Raw genomic sequence first — 27,676 nt, 5'->3', positions numbered from 1 at the left:
AGCTTTGTAATTGTTGTGTGGTGAAATACCTGCCTTCACCACACCTTCAGATTGTCTGATCCAGGTTGCAGTCACCCTCTGAGTGGAAAAATTCTTCCTCAGATCCCCTGCAAGTCTCACCTTAAACTTACACGCTCTGGTTTTGTATGTCATTGGAATAGGCTTCCTACTACCTAAACTATTCTTGCACTTTTTAAATTGTATATAACTACAGTGCCTTGAAAAAATATTCAGCCCGCATAACTATTTTCACATTTTACTGTCTCATTTTCTAAATTTAAATATATTAAAGTAAAATTGGTGAGCTAATCTACAAAACATTTATGCATCATGTCAACTCAAAGAAAAATTCCAAAATCTGTCAATAATTCATTAAAAATTTTAAAACTAAACTTACTGCACTAACTTTGCAATATATTTACCTTATCCTCTCACCCAACTTGGTGATTTTCAACAGACGAAACCAAAATGAAGACAAGAGAAGCATCCAAGATTAGTCAGGGAAAGGATCATAGAGAAGCACTGTTACGTACCCATGGGTATTTTGTACTTGTCACATGACAGTGGTGTTGAAGCTATACTGGACTTAAGTTAATAGTCTTGTGATGGTGGAGTGATGTCATTTTCCTGCCAGTAGAGGTCATGTGACAGGTTTTTTTTACAGGATATAAAAGGAGGACCCCTCCTTGTGAGGAGGGGCAGTTCGTGGCTAGATTTGCCGTTTTTACTCCATGCCACTGCGTGGTCCAATATTATGATGCAGTTTGTTTGAAAGATGGAGTTTTATTTAATGCCTAAATTTTAAAATGTCATTGCCAGCAGTTTCTTTATAATACTGCCAGTTAAAAATCAGTGGAGAGTGAAGATCGGAGTTCGGGAGCTAAAAGATCGAGGAAAGTCGATTTTGACGGTGAAACAGGTTCGACCTTGTTTGATCCTCATTCGGAAGGAATTCGTTGACTGTCCCTGTGTTAATCCCTGCGAAATATAGCAGAAAGGATTGGGTACAGTTTTGTAAAGGAAAGGTCAGTGCCTTTAAGCCGTTTCATTTTCATCTTCGTAAATTCTTCGACTGGGAACCGCAGCAACACGACATGAAAGAGAATTTAAATCGTCTTAAAAAGTCTCTCCTTTAATGGACTGTAAGCATTTTGAACTTTTGCAGTACTACTTTGAAGATCTGTTTTTGCAACATCGCTTTAAGAACTGTTTTCACTTTATTGCTTTAAGAACTGTTTAAGCTGCCACACAGCAGCTGATTTCCGGTTACGTTAGTTGTTTACTTTTGGGGGTTTGTTTTTCAGTGTTTTGTTTGTTATAAAAACCCCTGCCTCACTTATATATTTATTGTTGCTGAATCCGTAACAGCACAAATCTGGGGAAGGGTACAAAACCATCTCATAGGCACTGAACATATTCAGAGCTTAATGCAGTCCATTCTGAAAAAGTGGAAAACATATGAAGCCACAACCACATCACCTGGGTCAGGCCGCCCTCCTGAGCTGAGTTGCCAGAGAAGATTGGCGCTTATAAAAGAGGCTACTGTGACACCAACAAACACCTCAGTGAGTTGCAGAAATCAATGGCTACAATTGGAGATGAACTCCATGACTCCACTAACTCTTAAGGCCTTGCACAAAAAGGGTATTTATGGAAGAGTGGCAAAGAAAATGCTCTGGCTTAAAAAAGTATGTCCTTGCCCATAAAGACTTCGCAGTGCGTCACTTGGAAGATATTGTAAAACTGTGGAAGACGTCTTGTGGTTGAATGATACTAAACTGGAAGCATTTGCCTTAACACTAAGCAGTACGCATGGTGTAAATCTAATATTGCGCATCAGCCTGGTAACATCATCCCTACTCTTAAGGTATGGTGGAGCTAACATCATGTTATGGGGATACTTTTCAGCAGCAGAAACTGGAAATCTGATCAGGATTGATGGGAAGATGAATGCTGCTAAATACAGAAAGATTCTGGATAAAAACCTGCTACCCTCTGCCAGAAGCCTAAACTGGGGAGGAAGTTTGTCTTTCAGCAGGACAACAACCCAAAGCACACTGCCAGAGCAACATGGAGTGGCTTCAAATGAAGAAAATTGATGTCTTTGATTGGCCCATTCAGAGTCCTGACTTTAACCCACTCAAACTCCTCTGGCATAACCTTGATTCATCTATCACAGCTCCCAACTAACTTGGCACAGCTTGAGCAATTTTCAAGGCGGAATGGGCTTCATAATTGCTTCATAATGTTGTGCGAAGCTAAGAGAGACTTATCGAAAAAAAGACCACTGGCTGTAATACCTGCAAGTAGTAGACAACTAAGTACTGAGCAAAGGGGATGAATACTTTTAAACTGATAACATTTTTTTGAATTTTTAGGTTTTTCATGCTTTACAATTTTCCCTGTTTTTTTTTGGCTGTACTGTCAGAAAGGGAACAAGTGATTCACAAATAAAAATGTTCAGTTAAATTGATCAAAATCCCTGGTTGTAATATTTATGTGACCAAGGGGTTGGCGGCTGAATACTTTTTCAAGGCACTGTATCAGGTCTTCCCTTGCCCTCCTGCACTCCAAGGAATATGCACCCAATCTTACAGCAGCTCCAAACTGAAACATTCCATCCCAGCTGACTTCTGAGTAAATATCTGCACCTTCTCCAGAAACAAATAATGACCCAAGAATTCTAATTTCCCCTGCAATTAGTGTGAACTTTTCCAGATACTGAGCAGCAAGAAAGGTGCAGCTTGCAGACTGTGCCAAAGCACAAAATGTGTGCTTGGGGCAGTGGAGCAGAGCTGCTAGCAGCAAAATCTAATAAAATTCAGAACTGAGCATGAATGGAAGTTAAAGTTTGGGCTGCAGTGTTATTTTTATATCGTTGCTGGTGTCAAAGGAAGTTATTAAGGGAGGTGCAATGACATTTAAAAGATATCTGGATGGCGACATGGATAGGAAAGATAGACAGACATGGGTCAAATGGGACTCCCTTAGATAGGTTCCATGGTTGGCATGGATGATGTGGGCCAAACAGCCTGTTTCCATACTGTTTGACTTCTTTACTCTGATGTTGTGCCTTCATTTAAGAAGGGCTGCAAAGACGAGGTAGGGAACTGCAGGCCATTAAGCCTTGCAACAGTGGTGGGGAAAAGTACCAAGGAATAAGGACCCAGGGGACATTTTGGTGGGTTTATAGTGTATATAAGCCTCCCAGGAGTCTGTAGGAATTGATATGTAGGCAAATCAAAGAAGTATTTAAAACAGTAGGGTTATTGTAGTGGGGGGGTTTTACTTTCCCAATATTTTCTGGATTGCCAAAGTGCAAGGGGCTTAGAATGGGAGGAATTTGGAAAATGCATCCAGGAAGATGTTTTGAAGCACTATTGAGAGAGTCCTACTAGGGATGGTCTATATTTGACCTCACCTTATGGTATGAGGATGAGCAAGTGATAGAAGTGTCTGTAAAGGAACAGTGGCCATAGGTTTGTAAAGTTCGAGGTAGAGAATGAGAAAGAAAGTTGGCTCCCAAGAAAGGACCCTGATCTAAGGGAAAGTAGATTTTGATTGTGTAAGACAGGAGCTTTCAGAAACAGATTGGGAGCAACTACTAGAGGGGAAAACCACATCTGATAAATGGAAGGTGTTTTAAAGTGAGGTAATGAGTCAGCATCTCTGTAAGAGTAAGAAGCAAAGTTGGTAAGTTTAGGAAAGTTGGGTGAATGAAGATTTAATCAAGGAAAAGGAAGAAACATATATGAGGGATAGGAAATTGATATTGAGTGAGTCCTTTAAGGTTGATAGAATGAAAACAGATGTGGTTTATGAAATAATCTTGGTTGATGGGATTAAAGAGAATCTTGAACCTTTTATAGGAAGGAACAAGTCCCTTTAGGATCCAGTACGGTAATTTGAGTGTGAAGCTAGGGAATATGAAAGAGGCCCTAAATTAATACTTCTCAGCCGTCCTTATCAAGAGAAAGATGTGGAGGCTGGAGAATAAAGTGAGGTATATATCCCTGTATCAGGAAGTAGGATGTGTAAGAAATACTGGCACATTTAGATTATCTAACCAAACAAATCTTGATGATCTATCCCAAGATGGTATGTGATGCGAGGGAGGAGATTGCTGCGATTCTGATAGAGATTTTTGCATCGTCGCTAGCGTGGATAAGGTAGCAGAATCTCCTGGAGGATAGCTAATGTTGTCATGTTTGATAATGGTAATAAGGATAACCCTGGAAACTACAGGAAGGTCAGTGATAGGGGAAAAGTTGTAGAAAATTTTGAGGGATAGCATTTTTGTTCAGTTAGAAAGGCAAGGACTGGTTAGGAGGAGCCATCATGGCTTTGTGCAAGGGACATCGTGTGTCACAAATCTGAGTTTTTGTGAAGCAGTAACTAAGAAAGTACAAAGCAGAGCAGGAGAGGCTGTTTGCATGGATTTCAGAATTCAAAATCAATTTCTTCTCTGAGTACCTATACACTCAGTGAATCAGAATCAGGTTTAATGTCATTGGCATACAGACAATAGTTGCAGGAGTAGGCCATTCGGCCCTTTGAGCCTGCACCGCCATTCAATCTGATTGTGGCTGATCATCCACAGTCAGTACCCCGTTCCTGCCTTCTCCCTATATCCTTTGACTCCACTATCTTTAAGAGCTCTATCTAACTTTTTCTTGAAAGCATCCAGAGAATTGGCCTCCACTGCCGTCTGAGGCAGAGCATTCCATAGATCCACAACTCTCTGGGTGAAAAAGTTTTTCCTGAACTCTGTTCTAAATGGCCTACCCCTTATTCTTAAACTGTGGCCTCTGGTTCTGGACTCTCCCAACATCAGGTACATGCTTCCTGTCTCCAGCGTGTCCAATCCCTTAATAATCTTATATGTTTCAATCAGATCCCCTCTCATCCTTCTAAATTCCAGTGTATACAAGCCCCATCGCTCCAATCTTTCAACATATGACAGTCCCGCCATCCTGGGAATTAACCTCGTGAACCTATGCTGCACTCCCTCACTAGCAAGAATGTCCTTCCTCAAATTTGGAGACCAAAACTGAACACAATACTCCAGGTGTGGCCTCACCAGGGCCCTGTATGACTGCAGAAGGACCTCTTTGTTCCTATACTCATCTCCACTTGTTATGAAGGCCAACATGCCATTAGCTTTCTTCACTGCCTGCTGTACCTGCATGCTTACTTTCAGTGACTGATGAACAGGGACACCTAGATCTCGTTGTACTTCTCCTTTCCCTAACTTGACACCATTCAAGTAATCTGCCTTCCTGTTTTTTGCCACCAAAGTGGATAACCTCACATTTATCCACATTAAACTGTATCTGCCATGCATATGTTATGGAGTTTGTTTTTATGGCAGCATTACATTACAATAATAAAAAAAGTATAAACTTTATTAGGTACAGAAGTAGAACCCGGTGTGGTCTGCTGCTGTAGCCCATCCACTTCAAGGTTTGGTGTGTTGTGCATTCAGATATGCTCTTCTGCACACCACTGTTGTAACGCATGGTTATTTGAGTTACTATTACCTTCCTGTCGGCTTGAACAAGTCTGGCTATTCTCCTCTGACCTCTGTCGTTAGCAAGCCCTTTTTGCCAAAAGAACTGCTGCTCCCTGGATGTTTTTTTTTGTTTCTCACACTATTCTTTGTACATTCCAGGGACTGCTTTGCATGGAAATCCTAGGAGGTCAGCGGTTTGAGATGGACATACCACCCCATCTGGCACCAATAATCATTTCATGGTCAGACTTACATTTCTTCCCCATACTGATCTTTGGTCTAAACCACTTGACCATGCATTAAATTCCTGCCACGTGATTGGCTGATTAGATATTTAAATTAACAAACAGCTGTACCTTAGAAAGTGACCACTAGGTGTATGTCACCATACACACTGCCCTGAGATTCAATTTTGTTTGCCAATGTTGCAGTAGTACAAAGAAATACAATAGAAAAAGTGAAAAACTACGCACAAAGCCTAGCAAGAAACCAATTTGCAAAAGAAGACAAACTACAAATACAAAGAAAACCACTAATAATAAATAATCACGAGGAAATCTGCAGGTGCTGGAAATTCAAACAACACAACAAAACAACACACACAAAAACCCTCCTGATGAAGGGTCTCAGCCCAAAACGTCAACAGTGCTTCTCCTTATAGATGCTGCCTGGCCTGCTGTGTTCCACCAGCATTTTATGTGTGTTGTAATAATAAATAATACTAAGAACATGAGTGGTACAGTCCTTGAAAGTGGGTCCATAGTTATGTTCAGTGATTGGTTCAATGTTGTGGTGAGTGAGATTAGCCACATCAGTTCTGGAGCCTGATGGCTGAAGGGTAATAACTGTTCCTGAACCTGGCAGTGTGAGACCAAAGGCTCCTACACCTCCCTCACAATGGCAGCAGCAGAAAGCAAGCATGGCCTGGGTGGGGAAGACTGCTTGGATGCTGTTTTCTTATGGCAGGGATTGGTGCTTGGACCTTTGTTAATATCTGTATAAATTACTTGGATGAGAATGTAGGTGATAGTGAATTTGCATGTGACATGGAAATTGGTGAAGTTATAGACAGAAAAGAATACAGTAGAACATGGATCAGATGGAACTTAAAGGAAACAAGGGTAAAGAAATGCATTTTGGGAGGTCAAATTCTGGCAGGGTGTGTAGAGTAAATGGCAAGGACCTTTGTTACTTTGAAGAATCTTGGGGTGCAAACCCTTAATTCCCTGTAAATAGCAACGTGGATAGATGGGTTAGTGAAGATTATATTTGTTATGCTTACCTTTGTTGGCTTTGGCTGAGTATAAGAGTTGGGACATCCTGTTGCAGCTGTACAATGGTTAGACCACACCAATGTACAGTTCATGTTGCCACATTGCAGGAAAGGTGTGGTTATAGTAGAGAGAGTGCAGAAGAGACTCACTGGACTAGAGGACTGCTGTTACAAGGAGAGGCTGGATAGACTGGATTTATTCTCACTTGAATGTAGCAGGCTGAAGGGTGAACTTATAACGGTTTATAAAATTAAGGGCTATACAATGGATAGTGTTTTTCTCAGAGTGGAAGAGTCTAGAAATAGAGGGTACAGGTTTAAGGTGAGAGCGTTAAGACTTTAAGGAAATAATGGATAAAATTTTCACACAAGATGGGGTGTATATGGAATCAGCTGCCAGAGGGATGGTAGTGGCAGATTATAACCACAACATTTAAAAGGCATTTGGACTGTACTTAAATAGAAAAGGTGTATAGGGATGTTGGCATGCAGGCAAATGGGGTTATCGTAGATATGCATCTTGGTCTGTTCTTGTCTTGTGTAATTCTAAAGAGGACAAAGTCAGCAGGGGGGAGGGACCACACCTGCAGGTTCGCCTGCTAGATGCACATTCCCAATACAAAAAGATTCCTTCACATTGTTGAGTAGGAATTTGCTACCCAAGTATACTGAAGTTGTATCTTCATTCACAAACTCTAGTGTATTAAGGAAACAGCCAGCTACCTCTCATAAGAGATGGTGGAGAGGACATTAAATAGTGGTCTTGCAGATAACACCAAATCCTGTGTATGAAGATGAACTTGCCACTTCAAACTATTGTCTACTTACTTGTCCCTATGTCATTTTCAGCCAAGGATGTTTCCACTCAGTTAAAAGTTATTAGTCACAAAGGCACTCATATTGACCAATTTGGAACACATGAAAAAGGCACGATAGACCTCTACTTCCTTAAAAGTTTATGTAGACTTGGCATTTAATCAAAACCTTTGTCAGATTTCTGGTTTCTGGAGATGCACACTGTAGAGCTCCCTAACTGGTTGCATCACAGTCTGCTTACAGAAAGTGGTAGATACAGCCAAGGCAAAGTCTTCCCCACTATTGAGTACATTTATATGGAACAGTGCCACAAGAAAGCAACATCCATCATCAAAGACCCCACCATCCATCCCATGCTCTCTTCTCACTGCAACCATTGTGCATGAGGTACAGAGCCTTGAGGTTCACACTGCCAAGTTCAGGAACAGTTATTACCTTACAACCATAAGGCTCCTGAGCCTGTACTGAACTGTACTGTGTTGTGTTGCAGGTGTGGTGCTCAGCAGTGCAGCACAGAGTGTGCTGAGCCGGCCCATGCAGAGAAAGCTGGTCACACTGGTTCACTGCCAACTGGTGGAAGAGGAGGGCCGGATCCGGGCAATGCGGGCTGCACGTTCATTAGGGGAGCGCACCGTCACCGAGCTCATCCTCCAGCATCAGAACCCACAACAACTCTCCTCCAATCTCTGGGCAGCTGTAAGAGCCAGGGGCTGCCAGTTTCTTGGACCAGGTACAATACTGATGTAATGCTGCAGATTCAGTTTAGTGTTCACCACACCAACCACACAGCTTCACTGGCAAGAGGCTAAGTAATTTCCAAATTTTTGCATTATCATTGCTGGGGAAGGGGCTGCTTATTGAGATCCCCCACTGCCATCTGTCCACCATCCCAAAAGCAGGACATGGGGAAAGAAGAAAACGTAGAGTAATATTTTACCATGTTCACACTACCCCTTCAGAGGTTGCTGGGGTAGGTGAAGCATGAGCTCGAGACAGTAATGTTCCATCTGTGCTGTCTCATCAAACACACCCTGTTAAAATGTGGCTAAGGTATAATTCCCTTTATCCCTTCTCACTGAAGAAAATCATTTTTAGCCTTATTATTTAACATCACTGCCAGAAATTCAGCAGAATTTAGGTTGTTTGCAAAACTCCCTAGTCGCTTTGCTGATAAAACAAGCTGTACCACTGAGGGATAGGTAACTGTAAAATAATAAAGTGGATTTAGAGAAACTAGGCACAGAAGGCTATACCTTTGGGTCCAGATGAACAAGGTTATGAATGGTTGATCTTCACCTTGTTGAGTGAGTGAGTGATCTGTTTGGCTCCCAGCAATGCAGGAAGAAGCTCTCAAACTTGTCCTTCTCGCACTGGAAGATGGTTCTGCACTCTCAAGGAAAGTCCTGGTGCTGTTTGTGGTTCAGAGACTGGAACCGCGATTTCCTCAAGCCTCAAAGACCAGCATTGGCCATGTGGTGCAGCTCCTGTACAGAGCATCATGTTTCAAAGTAAGTCAATTGAAGTGCACCGATTGGGTGTTGCCGAATCAGTTTAAGGGCATCTATTGTGCTGAATAATTAATGATTATATATACAAAGGAGAAAGTTTACTAAAGTACAATAAAGTATTTTGCATTCTGTTGATGAGACTGAATTCAACCTCACCACCCTCTCCTGCTCTCCATAGACAGGCACTTAGAGATTTCTTCTAGTTAAATATTGTGAAGGCAATAGCCATTGCCCTCATTGTAGAATGAGTGTACAGGGGTGGTTGATGGTCAGCATGGAATCAGTGGGTTGAAGGGCCTGTTTCCGTGATCTCTATGACTAATATCTGCCATTAAGTCAATTAGCCTCCTAAACCATTAGACATTGGTACAGACGATTGCAGCCTTCCTAACTCAACAATAACTTAAGTAATTTTCATTCTTAACCTTTGCTTACATTTTATTCCCACAGCAATTGTTGAATTATCCTGCTTTTCTCATTTGTACTTCCTCTAAACAAATCTTTTATTTTTTACTCCAGTATTGCTCCCTATTTTTTTTTGCCATTTACTCTTACCTGCCTTTCACCCTAAAAACAAACCTTTCCTTTTGGACTTTGTTTTCCTCCATACTACCCAGGGGGGTACTTGCTGAAAACTACTGCACCATTAATAACAAACACAGGAAAGTCTGCAGAAACTGGAAATCCAAGCAACACAATCCACACAAAAGGCTGGAGGAACTCAGCAAGTCAGGAAGCATCTATGGAAAAGAGTAAACAGTCGACGTTTTCAGCCAAGACATGAAGAAGGGTTTCAGCCTTAAACATCAGGTTTACTCTTTTCCATAGATGCTGCCTGGCCTTCTGAGTACCACCAACATTTTGTATGTGTTACATCACCAATATTTTACACTGTTTGTGAAAGAGCTTCAACCTCCTGCAGCCATAGTTTGGTCCTGAAGGCTGGCTGTGTATTTCCAAGTTTCTTGTGTTCCATCGCCTGCACTAACTGCCTTTTTCTACTTCTCAAACATTGCCTGTTTGCCCTTCCTCAGCTCACCTGCAGTGAAAACCTTATCCATGCTTTGATACCTCTTAATTACTCTTCCCTTCCCAGCCCCTCTCAGAAACTTGAACTGATCCCAGGACCTATTCCCACAAAGCAATGATTGAGCTGTTACTTTTTCAGTCTTGATGATAGTTATGTATATTCCTGGAACTTTCTATATTAGTTACGTGTATTCCCAGTACACAATTTTTGGCAATATGGATTGCATTACTCATGATGTACTCGCTAGGTTGTACAAACAAAATCTTTAACTGGAGACCTGTGGAACTGTTTTGTAAAAGTGTGGGAGGACAAAGATTGGTGGCGTTGTGCACAGTGTAGAAGTTTGACTAAGACCACAAGACATGACAGAATTAGGCATTCAACCCTTCTAATCTGCTCCGCCATTCTTTCATGGCTAATTCAACCACATTCTCCTGTTTTCTCCCGTAACCCAAACTACCTGCATATTGAAATCCCCTATAAGGATCAAATATTCCCCTATTTATATGCCTATCATTCTCCCATTGGCTACTGCTTGGAGGCGTGTATATAACTCCCACCAGGGTCGTTTTTATCCTTGCAGTTTTTAACTCTACCCACAAGGATTTTACATCTACTGATCCTATGTCACCCAGCCTTTTTGTAGAAGTCATTACCTTCCCATAAAGAGATCCCAGTGATCCAGAAATCTGAAACCCTCCCTCCTGCACTGATTTCTCAGCTACACATTCATCTGCCAAATCATCCATCCTACCCTCACTGGTATGTGGCACAACTAACAATCAAGCAATTGCTGCAATAGAAGTCATGCTTTTCAGCTTTCTACCTAACTCCCTATATATTCTTTGCAGGACCTCCTCCCTTTACCACCCTTTGTCATTGGTACAAATATGTACCACAACCTCTGGCTGCTCACACTCCCACTTTAGAAAGCTGTGGACCTGGTCCGAGACATCCCTGACCCTGGCACCTGGGATGCATCATACCATCCTGATGTCTCTTTCACATCCACAGAATCTTCTGTCTGCTCCCCTGGTTATCACTACTGCACTCTTATTCTTTCCCCCCACCCCCCCACCCCCAGCCATATTCAGTGCCAGAGACCTGATCGCTCTGGCTATCTTTTGCTAGGTCATTTGTCCCACCCTCAAAAGTATCCAAAGCAGTATACCTGTTTGTTGAGAGACACAGCACAGGGGTACTCTGCACTGGTTGCCTATCCCCTTCCCCCTCTTAATAGTCACCCAGTTACCTATGTCCTACCTCCCTGTATGTCCTGTCAATCAACCCCTCAACTTCCCAAATGATCAAGACTTCTTCCAGTTCCAGCTCCAATTCCTTAACACGGTCTGAAAGAAGCTGCAGCTGTATGTACTTCTTGCAGCTGTAGTTATCGGAGATACTGGAGGTCTCCCTGCTTTTCCACATCTCACATGAAGAGCATTCCACTATCCTGGTTGCCACCCACACTGTTCTAACTGTGCAATAAGAAAGAAAGAAAAATTAAACACAAAAATATAAGTATTATAGTCTCCACCTCTCCTTGTTGATGCCTCTGTGTCAAAACCTGAGCTCCCCACTCTAAACACTACTTTTTATTGGCCCTTGCCAAGTGCCTAATTATACACAATCCGATGCCTGCTAGGGAATTGTAGCACACAAAGTCCCAACTAACCCCACTCGCATCCTTTGAATAAAGGGTACAGTGGGGTACCGATCAGTTGCAGATATGGACAGAGAAATGCGGGTGGAGTTTAATCTAATCAAATGTGTAGTATTAATGGCAAAGTACTTAAAGGCATTGATATGTGGAGGGATTTTGGGGTCCAGGTTATAACAGGACTGAACAGTGGCTGAACAGGTTAATGAGATGATAAGGAGGAATTATTGCACATTTGCCTTTATTGATTAAGGCATTGAGTCGAAAGAGTCGCAAAGTTTTATTACAGCTTTATAAAACACTGGTTGGGTCAGATCATGAGTATTACTGTAAATTTTGGTCACCCTATTGGAAGGATGTGGAGAGTATACAGAAGATACTTATCACGAGGGTGCTATGGATACTATCTGCTATTAGGAGAACTTGGATAAACAACAGTTGTTTTCTCTGGAGTAGCAGACCCTGGGTGGAGACCTGATAGAAGTTTATAAAATTATGGGAGGTATAGATAGAGAAAACAATGGTATCTTTTTCCCAAAATTAAAATGCCTAATACCAGAGGGCAAGTATTAAGGTGAGAGGGGGTAAGTTCAAAGGAGATGTGTGATTAAGTTTTTTTCCTCCAGAACATGGTGGGTGCCTTGAATGAGCAGCCAGGGTTGGTGGTGGAGAAAGATGTGACAGAGGTGTTGAAGAGGCACCTAGATGGGCATGTGAATATGCACAGAATGGTAGGACATAGGCCACATGTGGGTAGAAAGGAATGTGTCTTTAGGTTGGAGGAACAACACCTTATATACTGGCTGGGTAGCCTCCAACCTGATGGCATGAACATTGACTTCTCTAACTTCCATTAATGCCCCTCCTCCCCTTCTTACCCCATCCCTGACATATTTAGTTGTTTGTTTTTTTTCTGTCTCTCTGCCCATCACCCTGCCTGTTCTCCATCTCCCTCTGGTGCTCCCCCCTCTCCCTTTTTTTCTCCTAAGACCTCCCGTCCCATGATCCTTTCCCTTCTCCAGCTCTGTATCACTTTCGCCAATCACCTTTCCAGCTCTAACTTCATCCCACCCCCTCCGGTCTTCTCCTAACATTTTGCATTTCTCCCTCCCCCCCACTACTTCCAAATCTCTCAGTATCTCACCTTTCAGTTAGTCCTGATGAAGGGTCTCGGCCCAAAATGTCGACAGTGCTTCTCCTGATGCTGCCTGGCCTGCTGTGTTTCACCAGCATTTTGTGTGTGTTGTGTCTTTAGCTTAATTAGTTTGGCACAGCATCATAACCCAAAGATTGTTTTTAACCATAACCCAACCATTACTGTGTTCTATGTTTTCCCTTTATCACTGTTTGACAACTAAAGCAAACATTCTAGTCATCATTATTTGCTGTGGTAGCTTGTTGTGCACAGATTTCCAGCATAACAACAGTGACCACACACTTCTAAATTCTTCGGTTGTAGTACACTTGGGGACTTCCTGTAAGAAACACCAAAGCATGATTATAAATGCAAAAATGTTATTGACCCACAATGGTTCCCTGGGACTGAAAACTAACAACCATAATTCTTATTCCTATCAGATTCCTCCTTGTCCAGCACCTTTACCTTTCCCACCACCTGGCTTCACCTATCACCTTCCAGCTAGCCTCCTTCCTCTCCCCCACCTTCTTATTCTAGCATCTTCCCCTTCCTTTTCAGTTCTGAAGAAGGGTCTCAGCCTGAAACATCAACTGTTTGTTCATTTCCATAGATGCTGCTAGACCTGAATTCCTCCAACATGTTGTTTGTGTTGTTTTGGATTACCAGCATTTGCAAGCTTTATTGTGTTTATCCTTTCTACAGTTGCCTGACTTCAACACATTTCTGTAACTCTATCTTGTCCTACAGTGAAGACTGTTCTCCACTTGGTAACTCCATCTTGCCCTCTCTGAACTCTTGAGTTACAGCCTTTGTATCTTTATCACTCCATCATTGGTCCTTGTGCCTTCACTTACTAGGTCCAAAGCTTTGGAATTCCAAATCACTTAAACCCTTAAAGTTACTCTTCAAAACTTGCCTCATTGACCAGATATCCTTATATTGGCAAGTTGTTCTCTCCAGATGTTTAGTAGGTAACACTGCTGTGAAGCAGCTTGTAATTTTTCAAAGGTATAATTGATGCAAATGATGAGAAGGAAAATGGCAAATTACAAAATGCCACAGATGATCTGGTGGTTTGGATAGACACTGGGCAGAGGAAAATTTACTCCAAATGTGAAAGATATCTTTAGCAAAGGAATTATGTGCATTAAAGCAAAGATGTGAAGATGCATGCACAAATGTTAAGAGGTTACAAACCATACTCAGAGTGTTTCTGTTAGAATAGTGATGGCTAATAACTAGTAAATAGGAATATGAATTGTCCGTATGTGGTAACAGGGAACTACAGACAGCATCCAAAAGTAGTGACATAGAATGCATCAGTGATGATGCACAAATTTCAGAAATGTACACCCATTGTTGTAATACAAAATTGATTCTACTGTTAACTAAGTTGGACTTTTTTAATTTTGTAATTCCATAATCATTTTATTCTATAATCAAGACCATAATTAAGTCTTTCTGTAACCAACATTCTGCAATCAAAATCTAGTATTACTGTTAATCAAGTCTGTGTAATCTTATCAGCTGAGAATGTAAAAGCTGTACCAAATTCACACTTGAGTAGATCAGCTTTGACTGATCTCCTGGTGTGCATCAGTTTTAATAAATCACCCATTACTTTGAACACAACTCTGTATGGTTTTTCCATTTGCTCCTACATGTAGTGTTGTAAATAAAGAAATAGTGTGAAAGCTAAGGAATATTTGTAATTCACACCACTCTCTATTCTAAGCCTAATAAAAAGTGTTCTTAACTTTGACCCTAAGAGAGGATATTTCCCAGGATGATGTCATTGATTGAATGGGCAGGATCCTAAAAGTTATTGACATAGGTTCAATAATGGATTTTCTAAGTACACTGGACAAGTAGTTCAAGGAAAAATCTGTAGTTTAGGAAGGCAGGAATTTGACAGGTCAACTGTTCCCTAAGTATGCTAGCTTGAATGACAAATTATGCTGTAAAATTGTATTATAGCTACAACAAATAACCTCAGTTAGTTTATATTGGGGCTTTTACTGATGACACATATTACAATGAAATAAAAGATTCACTTTCACTGAATAATATTCAGTATTAGGGAAGTCTTTTCAAGGTTACCCTTATTGCTAAAGCAGTGCTGACTGTAACCCACTGCTACAGAAGGCACACTGTATGCCTGGTATGGAAACACCAATGCTCAAGAATGGAAAGTCTACAAAAAGCCCAGTCCATCATAGGCAAAGACCTCCCCATCATTGAGTAATCTGAAAGGAGCACTGCCACAAGAAAACAGTGTCCATTATCTAGGACCCTAACACACAGGCCATGCTCTCTTCTCACTCTGCCACCAGGAAGGAGGTACAGGAGCCTCATGTCTCACACCACCTGGTTCAGGAACGGTTATTATCCTTCAGCCATCAGGCTCCTGAATCACTGTGGATAACTGTTTATAAGACAGTGTTTGCTGTTTGCCTTTTGTCACTGAGCTCCTGTTTATAAGTTGCACAGGATTTAATGGTCACTGGCTGTTACTACAAGACTAAGGTTTTAGGGTACTTGGAGGCATAAGATGAAATAGGCCAGTCAGCATGATTTCCTTAAGGGGAAATCTTACATGACAAATCTGTTCAAACTGAGGAAATTACAGGCAGGATAAATAAAGGAGAGTCATTGGATGTTTGTACTTGGATTTTAAGAAGGCCTTTGACAAGGTATTGCATATGGTAAGGGCCAGTGGTATTACAGGAAAGATACTGGCATAGCCAGAATATTGGCTAGCTGTCAGATGTCAAAGAGTGGGAATAAAGGGTGCCTTTTACCAGTTGGCTACCGATGACTAGTGGTGTTCCGCAGGGGTTAGCGTTGGGTCAGCTACTTTTCTCATTACAATGGATTCAGATTAGATGGGCCATTGGTTAAGCTAGACAACCACTTATTTCGGACAGGAGGCAGTTGGTGAACAGTTTCTAACTAGTGTCAGTTGTGAGTGCTTATGTGGCCATTAAATGCTACAGTGTGCTTAGAGCAAACCATGTTAAATAGCCTCAATTGTGTGTGTTTGTGTTCAAAAAGCAGTGATTTTTGTCGCTGATGGTTGTTGAGAAATAAGCAATAAGACCATTGAGAATTGTTTCGTTTACTATGGTTTCAATCAGGCTTGAGGATGCCAGAAACAGTCTGGGGTAAAAATTTCATTACTTCATCAAGTTAGGAACTATGAAGAATTTAAAGGTATCACCAATCATCTTGATTGTTACAATGAACAATGAAGATAAAATCACCCTAAAGCATTATCTGAAGCATAGATGTCTGCATTGATATTGTTCATTTACACAGACAGTTGAAGAACACGGCATGAACATAGGATGAATTTCTCCATCAGTAACTACTGTGAACTAATACACAGTACTAATAGTACTATAGTACTGGTACTGTTCAAATTTGTTCTGTATTTCATTTAAATACATAATATGTTGCACAGTTAAACAGTAGTTTGACGTTTTATACTTAACTATTTCAATGAAGTTTTGGTTAACTAGGACAGCCGCTTAATTGAACCAAAATATACTGGTCCCGGTGTGTCTCAATTAACTGGAATCCATTGTATATGTTAATGATCTAAAGGATGCCAAGTTTACAGATGATACAAAGATAGATAGAGGCAAGTGGTGTTATAGAAACAGGGAGTCTTGCAGAAGGACTTGGACTGATTTGGAGAAGTGGCAGATTGAATACAGCATATGGAAGTGTATAGTTTTTCCATTTTGTAGAAGGAATAAAAACAGGCTATTTTCTAAATGGGGAACAAATTCTGAAATCAAACTGACAGAGGACTTGGATGTCCTAGTGCACAGTTCCCTAAAGATTAACTTGCACACTGAGTTAATAGGAAGGCATGCATTGTTGGCCTTAATTTCGAGAGAGCTAGAATGTAAAAGCAAGGACGTAATCCTGCATTTTATAAGGCTATATTCAGACCATATTTGGAGCATTGGTAGCAGTTTTGCACCCCTTTTCTCAGAAAAGATGTGTTGGCATTGGAGAGTCGGAGGTTTGTGAGAATAATCTTGGGAATGAAAGAATTAACATCTGAGGAGTGTTTGGTGGCTCTGAGCCTGTACTCGCTGGAGGTTAGAAGGATGAGGGGATGATCTCATTGAAACCTATTGAATATTGAAAGGCCTGGATGAAGTGGATATGCGGAGGATCTTTCCAAAAGTCAGTAGACCAGAGGGCACAACCTCAGAATACAAAGATACCCCTTTAGAACAGAGATGAGAAGGAGTTTCTTTAGCCAGTGGGTGGTGAATCTGTAGAAATCAGTGCCACAGAAGGCTGTGAATGCCAAGTCATTGAGTATATTTGAAGCAGAGGTTGGTAGGTACGCAATAAGAGGAATAACAGGAGAATGGAGTTGAAAAATATATCAGCTGTATCAAATGGCGGAACAGACTCAATGGGCTGAATAGCTTAATTCTGCTCCTATGTCTTATGGTCTATAGACTATTTTTAACAGGAAACTCAAAGGACTACAGACGCTTGAACCTGGAGCAACACACAAAGTTGAAGGAACTTAGTGAATCAAGCAGGAGTCAAACGGACAGTTGACTTTTTAAGGTTTTTGACTTTTTGACCTTTAGCTAAACTGTCTCGACCCAAAATTTCCACTGTCCATTTCCCTCGGTAGATGCTAATTCATCTGCTGAGTTCTACCTTTTTTGATAGTTAATGAATACTATCAGTCAAATGATACTTAGTTCTTATTCTTTGTGTGTCTCAGTCCTATTTTAATTACCAAGCCCATAGTTGTCCACTGTGAAGAAGTATTTACTTTTATTGTTGATATCATAATGTTAGCATTTATTGCCCATCTCAAACACCCCAGCGAACAATTGTTTATGTAGAAGCTAGACACTAAGTGAGGAAGGGAGGTTCCTTCCCTGAGGGACATTGATGAACCAAATGCTTACTTGATGACCTGGAGGTTTCATAGATCTGTAGTGTTAAATCGATACTCTCAGCTGACATGGTGTGATTGGAACGTGTCTCTAGATCCAGTAATGCAGCCACTTAACTCCCTCTGTTACTGATGCCTTATTCTGTGTTTGCGTACTGGGAAAAAAGCTTAATGTACCAAGGGACAGTGAAAAACTTTTTGTACCATCCATATACATAATTTCATTATAACATTGCATTGAGGTAGTACAAGGGGAAATAACAAAATGCGGAATGTAGTTACAGTTACAGAGAAAGTACAGCCTTACAGTGCAAGGACATAGCGAAGTAAACTGAAGTCAAGATTTCATCTTATTGTACTAGGGGATAGTTCAATATCTTGTAACAGTAAGATAGAAGTTAGTCTTGACCCTGTTGATAGGCAGTTTCAATTTTTCTATCTTCTGGCTGATGGGAGGGAGTAAAAGGGAGAATATCCAGTGTGGATGGGGTCTTTGATTATGCTGGTTACCTTACCAAGGTAGCGAGAAATGTAGATGGAATCTGTGGAAGGAAGGTTAGTTTCTGTGATGCACTAAGCTATATCCAAACTCTGCATTTTCTTGTGGCCTCCAGCAGAGCATTTGCTATACCAAACTGATGCCTCCAGATAGGATGCTTTCTAAGTTGCATCTATAAAAATTGGTGGTCAAATGCAACATTCCAAATTTCTTTAGCATTCTGAGAAAGCAGAGGAATTATTGAGCTTTCTTGACTGTGAATTCTACATGGTTGAACCAGGGCAGGCGATTGGTAATGATGAAACCTGAAGTTTCAACTCTGTTGACCCTCAGCACAGTATACAGGAGCGTGTATACTGCCCCTCCTGAAGTCAGTAACTGAGGCATGCTTATTGCTTCAGCCATGTTATAGAACTAGTTCAGTGGTTATTCAGATATTTGAATGTTCAGTCACTGTTACAATGGGAACATTTACAGGCGATTATCTATTTCCATGTCTGAGTTTAATATTTGCTTTTACTGGGTCTGTGGTAAATGGCTTTACTGTTCCTGGCTTTGTGTTGACAGTCTGCTCACCATTACAGGTCACAAAGAGAGATGAAGATTCATCTCTCATGCAACTGAAGGAGGAGTTCCGGACCTATGAGGCACTGCGGCGGGAACATGACTCTCAGATCGTGCAGATTGCCATGGAGGCAGGGCTTCGCATTGCTCCTGACCAATGGTCCTCTCTCCTTTATGGGGATCTGTCACACAAGTCCCACATGCAATCTATTATTGACAAGGTATACCAGCTGTTTGCTAGTTATACTGGGGGACAAACTTAGCAATCTACTGTCCCACTCTTCTTTGCAGAGAATAAAATAAGTTTTTAATGAAACTTAGTTTTCTTTGGAACTGCATAGACCTCCTTGAATGTTGCTGTGGGTTGCATTAAGCTCTGATGTTTGGCAGGACCTGAATTATGCTGTAAATAGGTGGTTGGCATTTGTTGCAGAGAACTCTCTTAAAATGCTGATTAATGAATTAAAACTAGGTTCTGCTTTTAAGCTATATCATGAGATATTTACAATACATTGCACAGGTCACCTTAATTAATTGAACTTAGACCTTGAACTTTGCTGCCAATACATTCAGATTGCTCTGTTGTGTTTACATAGTTTTGCTGCATAGAGTTTAAAAATGAATGGTATCAAAAATCAGATCTTGGTAGTGAAGATACAAGATGATTTACCATATGCAACAGGAAAACGTGTTTTTAGAAATTTCATCAGAAGATTGAGCAATAAAAATCCCTTTTCAAAATCAATATCTGGTTTAATATCACTGGCATTTGTCATGAAATTTGTTGTTTTGCAGCAGTAGTACATTGCAAAATTTAAATAAGTAGAGTGAAAACAAATAATAGTGAGGTAGTGTACATTGGTTCATTGTCTATTCAGAAAACTGATGGTGGAGGTGAAGAAACTTTTGCTAAAATATTGAGTCTGTCTTCAGGCTCTTGAACATCCTTGAAGGTAGCACTGAGATGATGTCAGATGATGTCCTGGATGATGGGGGGACCTTAATGATGGATGTTGCCTTTTTGAGGCATCACAGTTTGAAGATGTCGATGCTGGGGATGCTAGTGACCATGATGGAGTTAGCTGAGTTTGCAACTTTTTACAGCTTTTTCCCATCCTGTGCAGTGGTCCCTCAGATGATGATGCATCCAGTTAGAATGCTCTTCACAGTACATCTGTCAAAATTTGTGAGAGTCCTTGGTGACATACAAAGTGTTCTTATAAACTCCTAATGAAATATAGCTGCGATCATGCCTTCTTTGTAATTGTAACAATATATTGGGCCCAGTATAGATCCTCAGAGACATTGATGCCCAGGAATCAGAAAATCCTCACCCTTTCCACTGCTGATCCAGCAATGAGGACTGGTGTGTATTCCCTTCAACTTCCCCTTCCAGAAGTTCACAGTCACCTCCTCATTCTTACTGACGTTGGGTGAAAAGTTCTTATGACACCACTCAACCAGCTGATCTATCTCGCTCCTCTATGCTTCCTAAACACCATTTGAAATTCTTCCAACTATAGTTGTGTTCTCGGCAAAAGTGCACACAGTCACAAGTGTAGAGAGGATGGAGCAGTGGAGCACGCATTTTTGAGGTTGATAGCAAGGAGACGATGTTAATTCCAATCTGCATTGACTGTGGTCTTCCAATCGGAAAATCAAGGATCCAGTTGCAGTGGGAGGTATAAAGGCCCAGGTTTGGAGCTTGTTGATTAGTACTGAGGGTATGATGTTATTGAATGCTGAGCTGTAATCAATAAACAGCAGCCTGGCGTAGGTATTGCGATTGTCCTGATGATCAAAGGCCAAGAGCAATCACCAGTGAGTTTGCATTCCCTGTAGACCTATGTGGCTATAGGCAAATTGCGGCAGGTCCTGGTCCTTGCATAAACAGGAGTCGGTTCTGGTAGTGATCAGCCTCTCAAAAGCACTTCATCACGTAGGTGTGATGCAACTGGGCATTAGTCATCCTGCACTTTTATGTACTGGTGTGATTATCACCTTTCTGAAGCAGGTGGGAGCCTCTGAATGTAGCAGTGAGAGATTGAAGATGATCTTGAACACTCCTGCTAGTTGGTTTTCAATGCCCCACCATCAAGGTCAGACATCAGCTTCTGAGACAGATCACAGGTTCATGAGATGCTGCAGGGATTCACACAGGTGTAGTCGTATTCTCCCTTGAATGCATTAAAAGATGTTTACTCAGCTGGGGAGTGAAGTGTCATAACCATTCATTTTAAGTTTTGCTCTGTAGGAAATAATGGCCTGCAAATTCAGTCAGAGCTGGCACGTATCCGATTCCATCTCCAACTAATCAGAATAAGTTGTACCTGGACTTCTTGTATAGTCCTGGATCACAGGTCACAGATCTAGCCCTCAGCAGACTATGAATCTCCTGGTGCATCCATACCTTTTGATTTGGATATGTTGTGTATGTTCTCAAAGGCACTCACTCTTCCATTCTGGTCTTGATGAAGTCGGTGACTCGAAGATGAATCCTCAGATATTGTCCAGTTCACCAACTCTAAGCAGTCCTGTAAGCAATCCTCAAAATCAACAGACCCCAGACTACAGCCTTGGGTTGCAAGTATAGTTCCCCTTTAAGAAATAAGAAATGAGCCATTAGACACTCCCCTCCAACTCATTGTCTAGGTCCATTGAATGTTGTGTGGAGTGACTGAATCAGATTTGTTATTTTACCTTTGAGACTGTAGACATATTTTTCCAATACCGTTATCAGTAAATGGTCTGAGATTGTGGAAGCACTTTAATGAGAGGTAAAGGGTCTTCTGGCATTGTGAGTTTGTGTAGACACGCTTTATTCCAGTGGCTCCAACTTAATCTGTTACAAGCTTAATTTGAATCTTTTCACTTGGATGTTTTGTGATGTTGTGATTACCCAAAAGGGACTTGGGACTTCACAAAGATTACGTAGTTTTAACTGCTTATGTCATTATTTCCCAGCTGCAAACACCAGCCTCCTTTGCACAGAGTGTTCAGGAGCTGACAATTGCCCTGCAAAGAACTGGGGATCCTGCCAATCTAAACCGGCTGAGGCCACACCTGGAACTACTGGCCAACATTGACCCCAGCCCAGGTACAAACACCGTTTCATCTCTCACAAGTCAGCTCGAAGTTTAATTGTGCAGCAAAGCACACAAACCCACAACAATGTTGCGTTTCATTTTTAACAGACTGAAATGTTCCGGGCTCAGATCTGTGGCTAGTTCTAGAATAAGTTGCATATTTCCTCATGAAAGAATTAAGTCATATTCCTTGGATGGGGGAAAATATTCTGCATGCTCTATAAGGAAGAAAGTGATGGACAATGTAAATAGCCAAGTATTGCAAGCTTCAAATGTATTTCTGGTATTAATTAAATGACTGGTAGTACCTTACCCTTTTGACTCTCCTAAATCTGCATTATTTATGAGTTTGTGTCATACTGATTACCTAGCAATGAATATCTTTCAAGTTCACCATAAGCGGTTCCCCAGGGTCAGACTTCCTCTGTACTACAAGCTACTTCTCTGTCCTTGTCTAATCCGATGTTTGCCAAATTTCTCTGCAGATGCCCCTCCTCCAACATGGGAGCAGCTGGAATTTGGGCTGGTGGCTGTAAAGACTGTCGTACACGGACTGGTGGATTTTGTACAAAACCATAGCAAGAAAGGAACAGACCAGCAGCAGGTGATCAGAAATGCAGCCAACTTTATAGGAGCCATGTGATTTCACTGGTTGATGTTGCCAGGAGCAGAAAAATGTAGCTGTGGGGAATAAATGGATAAGCTATGAATTAAAATAGGGGGGCAAAGTTCAAAGTACATGTATGTCACCATATACTACTCTGCGATTCATTTTCTGCAGGCATTCACAGTAGAAACATGATAGAATCAGTGAAAAGCCATGCTCCACAAAGATGGAGACACAACCAATGGCAAAAGACAACAAACTGTGCAAGTACACAAATAAATGAATAAGCCATAGGACATGAATTGTGTAGTCCTTAAAAGTGAGTCCATAGATTGTGGTAATCAGTTCAGTATTGGAGTGAGTGAAGTTACCCCCTCTGGTTCAGGAGTCTGATAGTTGGGGGGGGGGGGGGTAATACTGTTCCTGAATCTGATGGTGTGAGACTTGAGTCTCCTGTACTTCCTGCCTAGTGGCAGCAGCAAGAAGAGGTCATTGCCTGGATAGTGGGTGCGACTTTCCTGTGACAGCATCCATGTAAATGTGCTCAATGGTGAGGTGGTCTTTACCTGTGATGGATTGGGCTGTATCTAGTTCCTTTTGTAGGATTTTCATTTCAAAGTAATTGGTGTTTCCATACCAGGCACTGTTGCAATTAGTCAGTATACTCTCCACCACGTATAGTGCCTATAAAAAGTATTCACACCACCTCCCCCTTGGAAGTTTTCATGTTTTATTGTTTTACAACATTAAATCACAGTGGATTTAATTTGGCATTGGCTTTTTTGACACTGATCAACAGAGAAACACTTTTTTGTATCAAAGTAAAAACAGATCTCTACAAAAGTGATCTGAATTAGTTACAAATATAAAACATAAAGTAATTGATTGCATAAGTATTCACCCCTTTAAAGTCAGTATTTAGTAGATGCACCTTTGGCATTGATCACAGCCTTGAGTCTGTATGGATAGGTCCCTATCAGTTTTGCACATCTGGACACTACAATTTTTTCCCATTCTTCTTTACGGCTCAAGCTCTGTCAGATTGCATGGGGATCGTGCGTGAACAGCCCTTTCAAATCCAGCCACAAATTCTCAATTGGATTGGGGTCTGGACTCTAACTTGGCCACTCCAGCATATTAACTTTGTTATTTTAAGTCAACCCTGTGTAGCTTTGGCTTTATGCAAAGGGTCATAGGGTCTTGCTGAAAAACAAATCCCCCAAGTTGCAGTTCTCTTGCAGACTGCATCAGGTTTTCCTCCAGGATTTCCCTGTATATTGCTGCATTCATTTTACCCTCTACCTTCACAAGCCTTCCAGGGCCTGCTGCAGTGAAGCATCCCCACAGCCACCACCCATACTTCATGGTAGGAATGGTGTGATTTTGATGATGGACAGTGTTTTGTAAATGCCAAAAATAGCATTTAGTCTGATGGCCAAAAAGCTCAATTTTGGTTTCATCAGACCACAGAATTTTCTTCCAGCTGACTTCAGAGTCTTCTGAAGTCTTACGTTCAGGCAAACTCTAGCTGAAATTTCATGTGAGATTTTTTTTCCCAACAGTGGCTTCCTCTTTGCCACTGTCCCATAAAGCTGGATTGGTGAAGCACCAGGGCAGCAGTTGTATGTGCTGTCTCTCCCATCTCAGCCACTGAAGCTTGTAACTCGTCCAGAGTTCTCATCGGTCTCTTGGTGGCCTCCCTCACAAGTTCCCTTCTTGCATGGTCACTCTGTTTTTGAGGACAGCCTTCTCTAGGCAGATTTACAGCTGTGCCATATTCTTTCCATTTCTTGATGATTGTCTAAACTGTACTCAAAGGGATATTCAGTGACTAGGAAATTTTGTTGTATCTGTCTCTTGACTTGTGCTTTTCATGGATTTGCTTTTGTCTTCATGGTGTAGTTTTTGCCAGGATACTGACTCAGCAGTTGGACCTTCCAGATACAGGGTGTATTTTTACTACAATCAGTTGAAACACCTTGACTGCACACAGTGATCTTCATTTAATGAATTATGGGTCTTCTGAAACCAATTGGCTACATCAGTGATGATATAGTGTGTCATATTAAAGGGGAGGGGGAATGAATACTTTTGCGATCAATTATTTTGTGTTTTATATTTTTAATTAGTTTAGATCCCTTTATAAAGATCTCTTCATTTTGACACGAATGGTCTTTCTGTTGATGAGTGTCAAAAAAGCTAAATTAAATCCATTGTGATTCAATGTCATAAGACAATGAAACATGAAAACTTCCAAGGGGGAAAAGACGCTGTATCTATAGAAGTTTGTCAAAGTTTTAGATGACATGCCAAATCTATGCAAATGTCCAGAAAGAAGAGGCGCTGCTCTGCCTTTTTTGTAATGGCAGTTACATGCTGGATCCAGGACCAGACCCTCTGAAATAATAACGCCAGGAATTTAAAGTTGCTGACCCTCTCCACCTCTGAGGACTGGTTCATGGACCTCTAGTTTCCTCTTCCTGTAGTCAGTAGTCATCTCTTTGTTTTGCTGACAAAGTGTTTTTGTGACACAACTCAACCAGATTTTCAGTCTCCCTCCTATATCCTGATTTGTCACCACTTTTGATTCAGTTCGCAACAGTGGTGTCATTAACAAACTTAAATAGGGCATCGGAGCTGTACTGCCTATTCATAAGTGTAAAGCAAGTAGAGTGTGGGGCAGGGGTGAAGCACACAACCTTTGGGTGCATCTGTGCTCTTGGTGATCGTGGAGAGGATGTTGTTGCCAATCCAAACTGACTGGGATCTGCAAGTGGGGAAATCGAAGATTCAGTTGCACAAGGAAGTATTGAAGTTTGGATATTATTTGTTAGGTTTGAGGGGATGATAGTGTTGAATGCAGAGCTGTAGTCAATGAAGAGCATCCTGATATATGCATCTTCCCTATCCAGATGTTCCAAGGTTGAGTGAAGAGCCAATGAGATAGAATCTGCTGTTGACTTGTGACAGTAGGCAAATTGGAGTGGATCCAACTCCTCAGGCAGGAGTTGATGTGCTTTATGGTCAGCCTGTCAAAAGACTTCATCACGGTGCATGCAAACATTAATGGACAGTAGTCAATAAGGCTGGTTAGCACACAGTTTTTTGAATTGAAGTATAATTGAAGCAAGTAGGTACTTCAGACTGCCAAAGCGAGATGTTAAAGATATTAATGAACGCTCAAGCCAGTTGATTAGCACAGGTCGTCAGTACTCAGCTAGGTACCCCATCTGGGCCAGTTGCTTTTCATAGGTTCACACTCCTGAAGGATGCTTAGCATCTGCTTTTGGTGATATGTAAACTGCGGTCAGAACTCTCAGTAAGTAGAACAGACTGCACTTAATCATTAGATGTTCCAAGTTTGGAGAATAAAAGTGCTACATGACCACAATGTCCAAATACCACAAAGATTTGATCATGAAATAGAGAGCCCCACCTCTTGCTTTCTCTAAATTGGTAATTGGTCCACCTGGTGGATCAAGAATCCTTCAGCTAGTGTTTCATATTGAAGACTGATGGAAAACACTTATTCAGTTCATCTTGTCATTTCTTTCTTCTCCATTACTACCTCGAATGTCATTTTCCAGGATTTGAAGCCCATGCTTGCTTCTCTTCTACTCTATATATCTGGAAAAAACTTGGTATCCTCTTTTATATTATGGACTAGCTTACCTTCATATTCATCTTTTCTTTCTTCATTGGTTTTTAGTTGCCTCCTTTAGTTAGTAAAAGCTTCCAAATCCTCTAGATTCCCACTAATTTTTGCTATATTGTATGCTCTCTCTTTTTCTTTTATGCTGTCTCACTTCCCTTGTCAGCCAAGGTTGTTTCATCCTCCCTTAGATTATTCCTTCTTTGTGATGATCCAACCCTACGTCTTCCAGATTATTCCCTGAATCTATTGCTGCTCTGCTGTCGTCCCCACTAGTGATCCCTTCCAATCAACTTTTGCCACTGTAGCTACCTTTACTCCACAATATCCCAACACATCTGATTTGAGCTTATCCCTCTCAAACTGCAGTGTGAATGCGATCATATTTTGGTCACTGCCTCCTAAGAGTTTCTTTACCTTAAATTCCCTAATCAAATCTGTTCATTACACACACCCAATCCAGAATTGATTTCCTTAGTGGGTTCAAGCACAAGCTGTTCTAAAAAGCTGCCTCATGAGCATTCTACAAATTCCTTGGAATCCAGCACCACCTTGGTTTTCCTAATCTGCCTGCATATTGAAATCCCCCTTGACCATTATAACAATCCCCCTTTTACAAGATTTTTCTATCTCCTGTTAAAACTTGTATCCTACATCTTGGCTACTGTAAAGAGACCTGTGTATAATTCCCATCAGTCTTTTTACCCTTGCAGTTTCTGAACTCTACCTACAAAGATACTTTAGCTTCTGATCCATGTTTTTATAAGGATTTGATTTCATTGTTTATCAACATAGCTACCCCACCCTCTTTGCCTACCTGCCTGTCCTTTCAATATAATGTGTAACCTTGGATGTTAAGCTCCTAGCTGAGATCTTCTTTCAACCATAACCCTGCGATGCCCACAATGTCACACCTGCCAGTTTCTAACTGCTACCAGATCATCTGTCTTATTTTGTATACTGTATGCATTCAGATATAACGCCTTCCTTCAGTCCTGCATTCACCACCTTTCTTTTCAATTTTGTCGCCATGTTGTCTGAAGTTAAATTCTTATCCCATTAGAAACTTTTTGTCTTATTCTCTAATCCAGACAAAAATGTGACTTAAATTGCGAAAAAGTGTCAGCCTGGACTAGAAAAGTCAAGAACACCATTGCTATGAGCATATTGGTGCTTTTATCCACAGACACCAGCACCCCTATCAGGTATCACATCCAAGTCTGAGTCTAGATTGTCAATGTTGGCAAGCTAGTTGATAGTGAAAATTTCCTGGGCTAATTTCAGAGGGAGGTGATGTGCAGCAGAAGCTTGCAGAGAGTAGTGACAAGGGGTGCTATAGCTGTTTTCATTCTTTGTTGCCCTCCCAAGCTCTGGCATTTAGATAAGTGACAG

At 41.2% G+C, this 27,676-nt stretch overlaps 1 protein-coding gene and 1 long non-coding RNA gene across 6 annotated transcripts in view; one reads left to right on the top strand and one right to left on the bottom strand.

The window, feature by feature from the left end:
• LOC132402212 (uncharacterized) overlaps window positions 1-2,343 on the bottom strand; it is a 28,218-nt gene extending 25,875 nt beyond the window's left edge. For both annotated transcript variants that reach the window (XR_009514845.1, XR_009514846.1), the window contains exon 1: window positions 423-2,343. This is a non-coding gene — a long non-coding RNA (uncharacterized LOC132402212). The remainder of the gene's footprint in view (window positions 1-422) is intronic.
• Window positions 1-27,676, top strand: part of LOC132402211 (roquin-1-like) — a 132,846-nt gene that overhangs the window by 66,760 nt on the left and 38,410 nt on the right. For all 4 annotated transcript variants that reach the window (XM_059984950.1, XM_059984953.1, XM_059984952.1 and 1 more), the window contains 5 exons: window positions 8,092-8,331; window positions 8,934-9,109; window positions 18,960-19,160; window positions 21,904-22,036; window positions 22,511-22,629. In XM_059984950.1, the coding sequence (XP_059840933.1) occupies window positions 8,092-8,331; window positions 8,934-9,109; window positions 18,960-19,160; window positions 21,904-22,036; window positions 22,511-22,629 (869 nt within the window). The remainder of the gene's footprint in view (window positions 1-8,091; window positions 8,332-8,933; window positions 9,110-18,959; window positions 19,161-21,903; window positions 22,037-22,510; window positions 22,630-27,676) is intronic.

Source organism: Hypanus sabinus, chromosome 11, assembly GCF_030144855.1.
Source record: "Hypanus sabinus isolate sHypSab1 chromosome 11, sHypSab1.hap1, whole genome shotgun sequence".
In the NCBI taxonomy this organism is placed as follows: Eukaryota; Metazoa; Chordata; class Chondrichthyes; order Myliobatiformes; family Dasyatidae; genus Hypanus; species Hypanus sabinus.
This window is presented reverse-complemented; position numbering and strand designations above follow the sequence as displayed.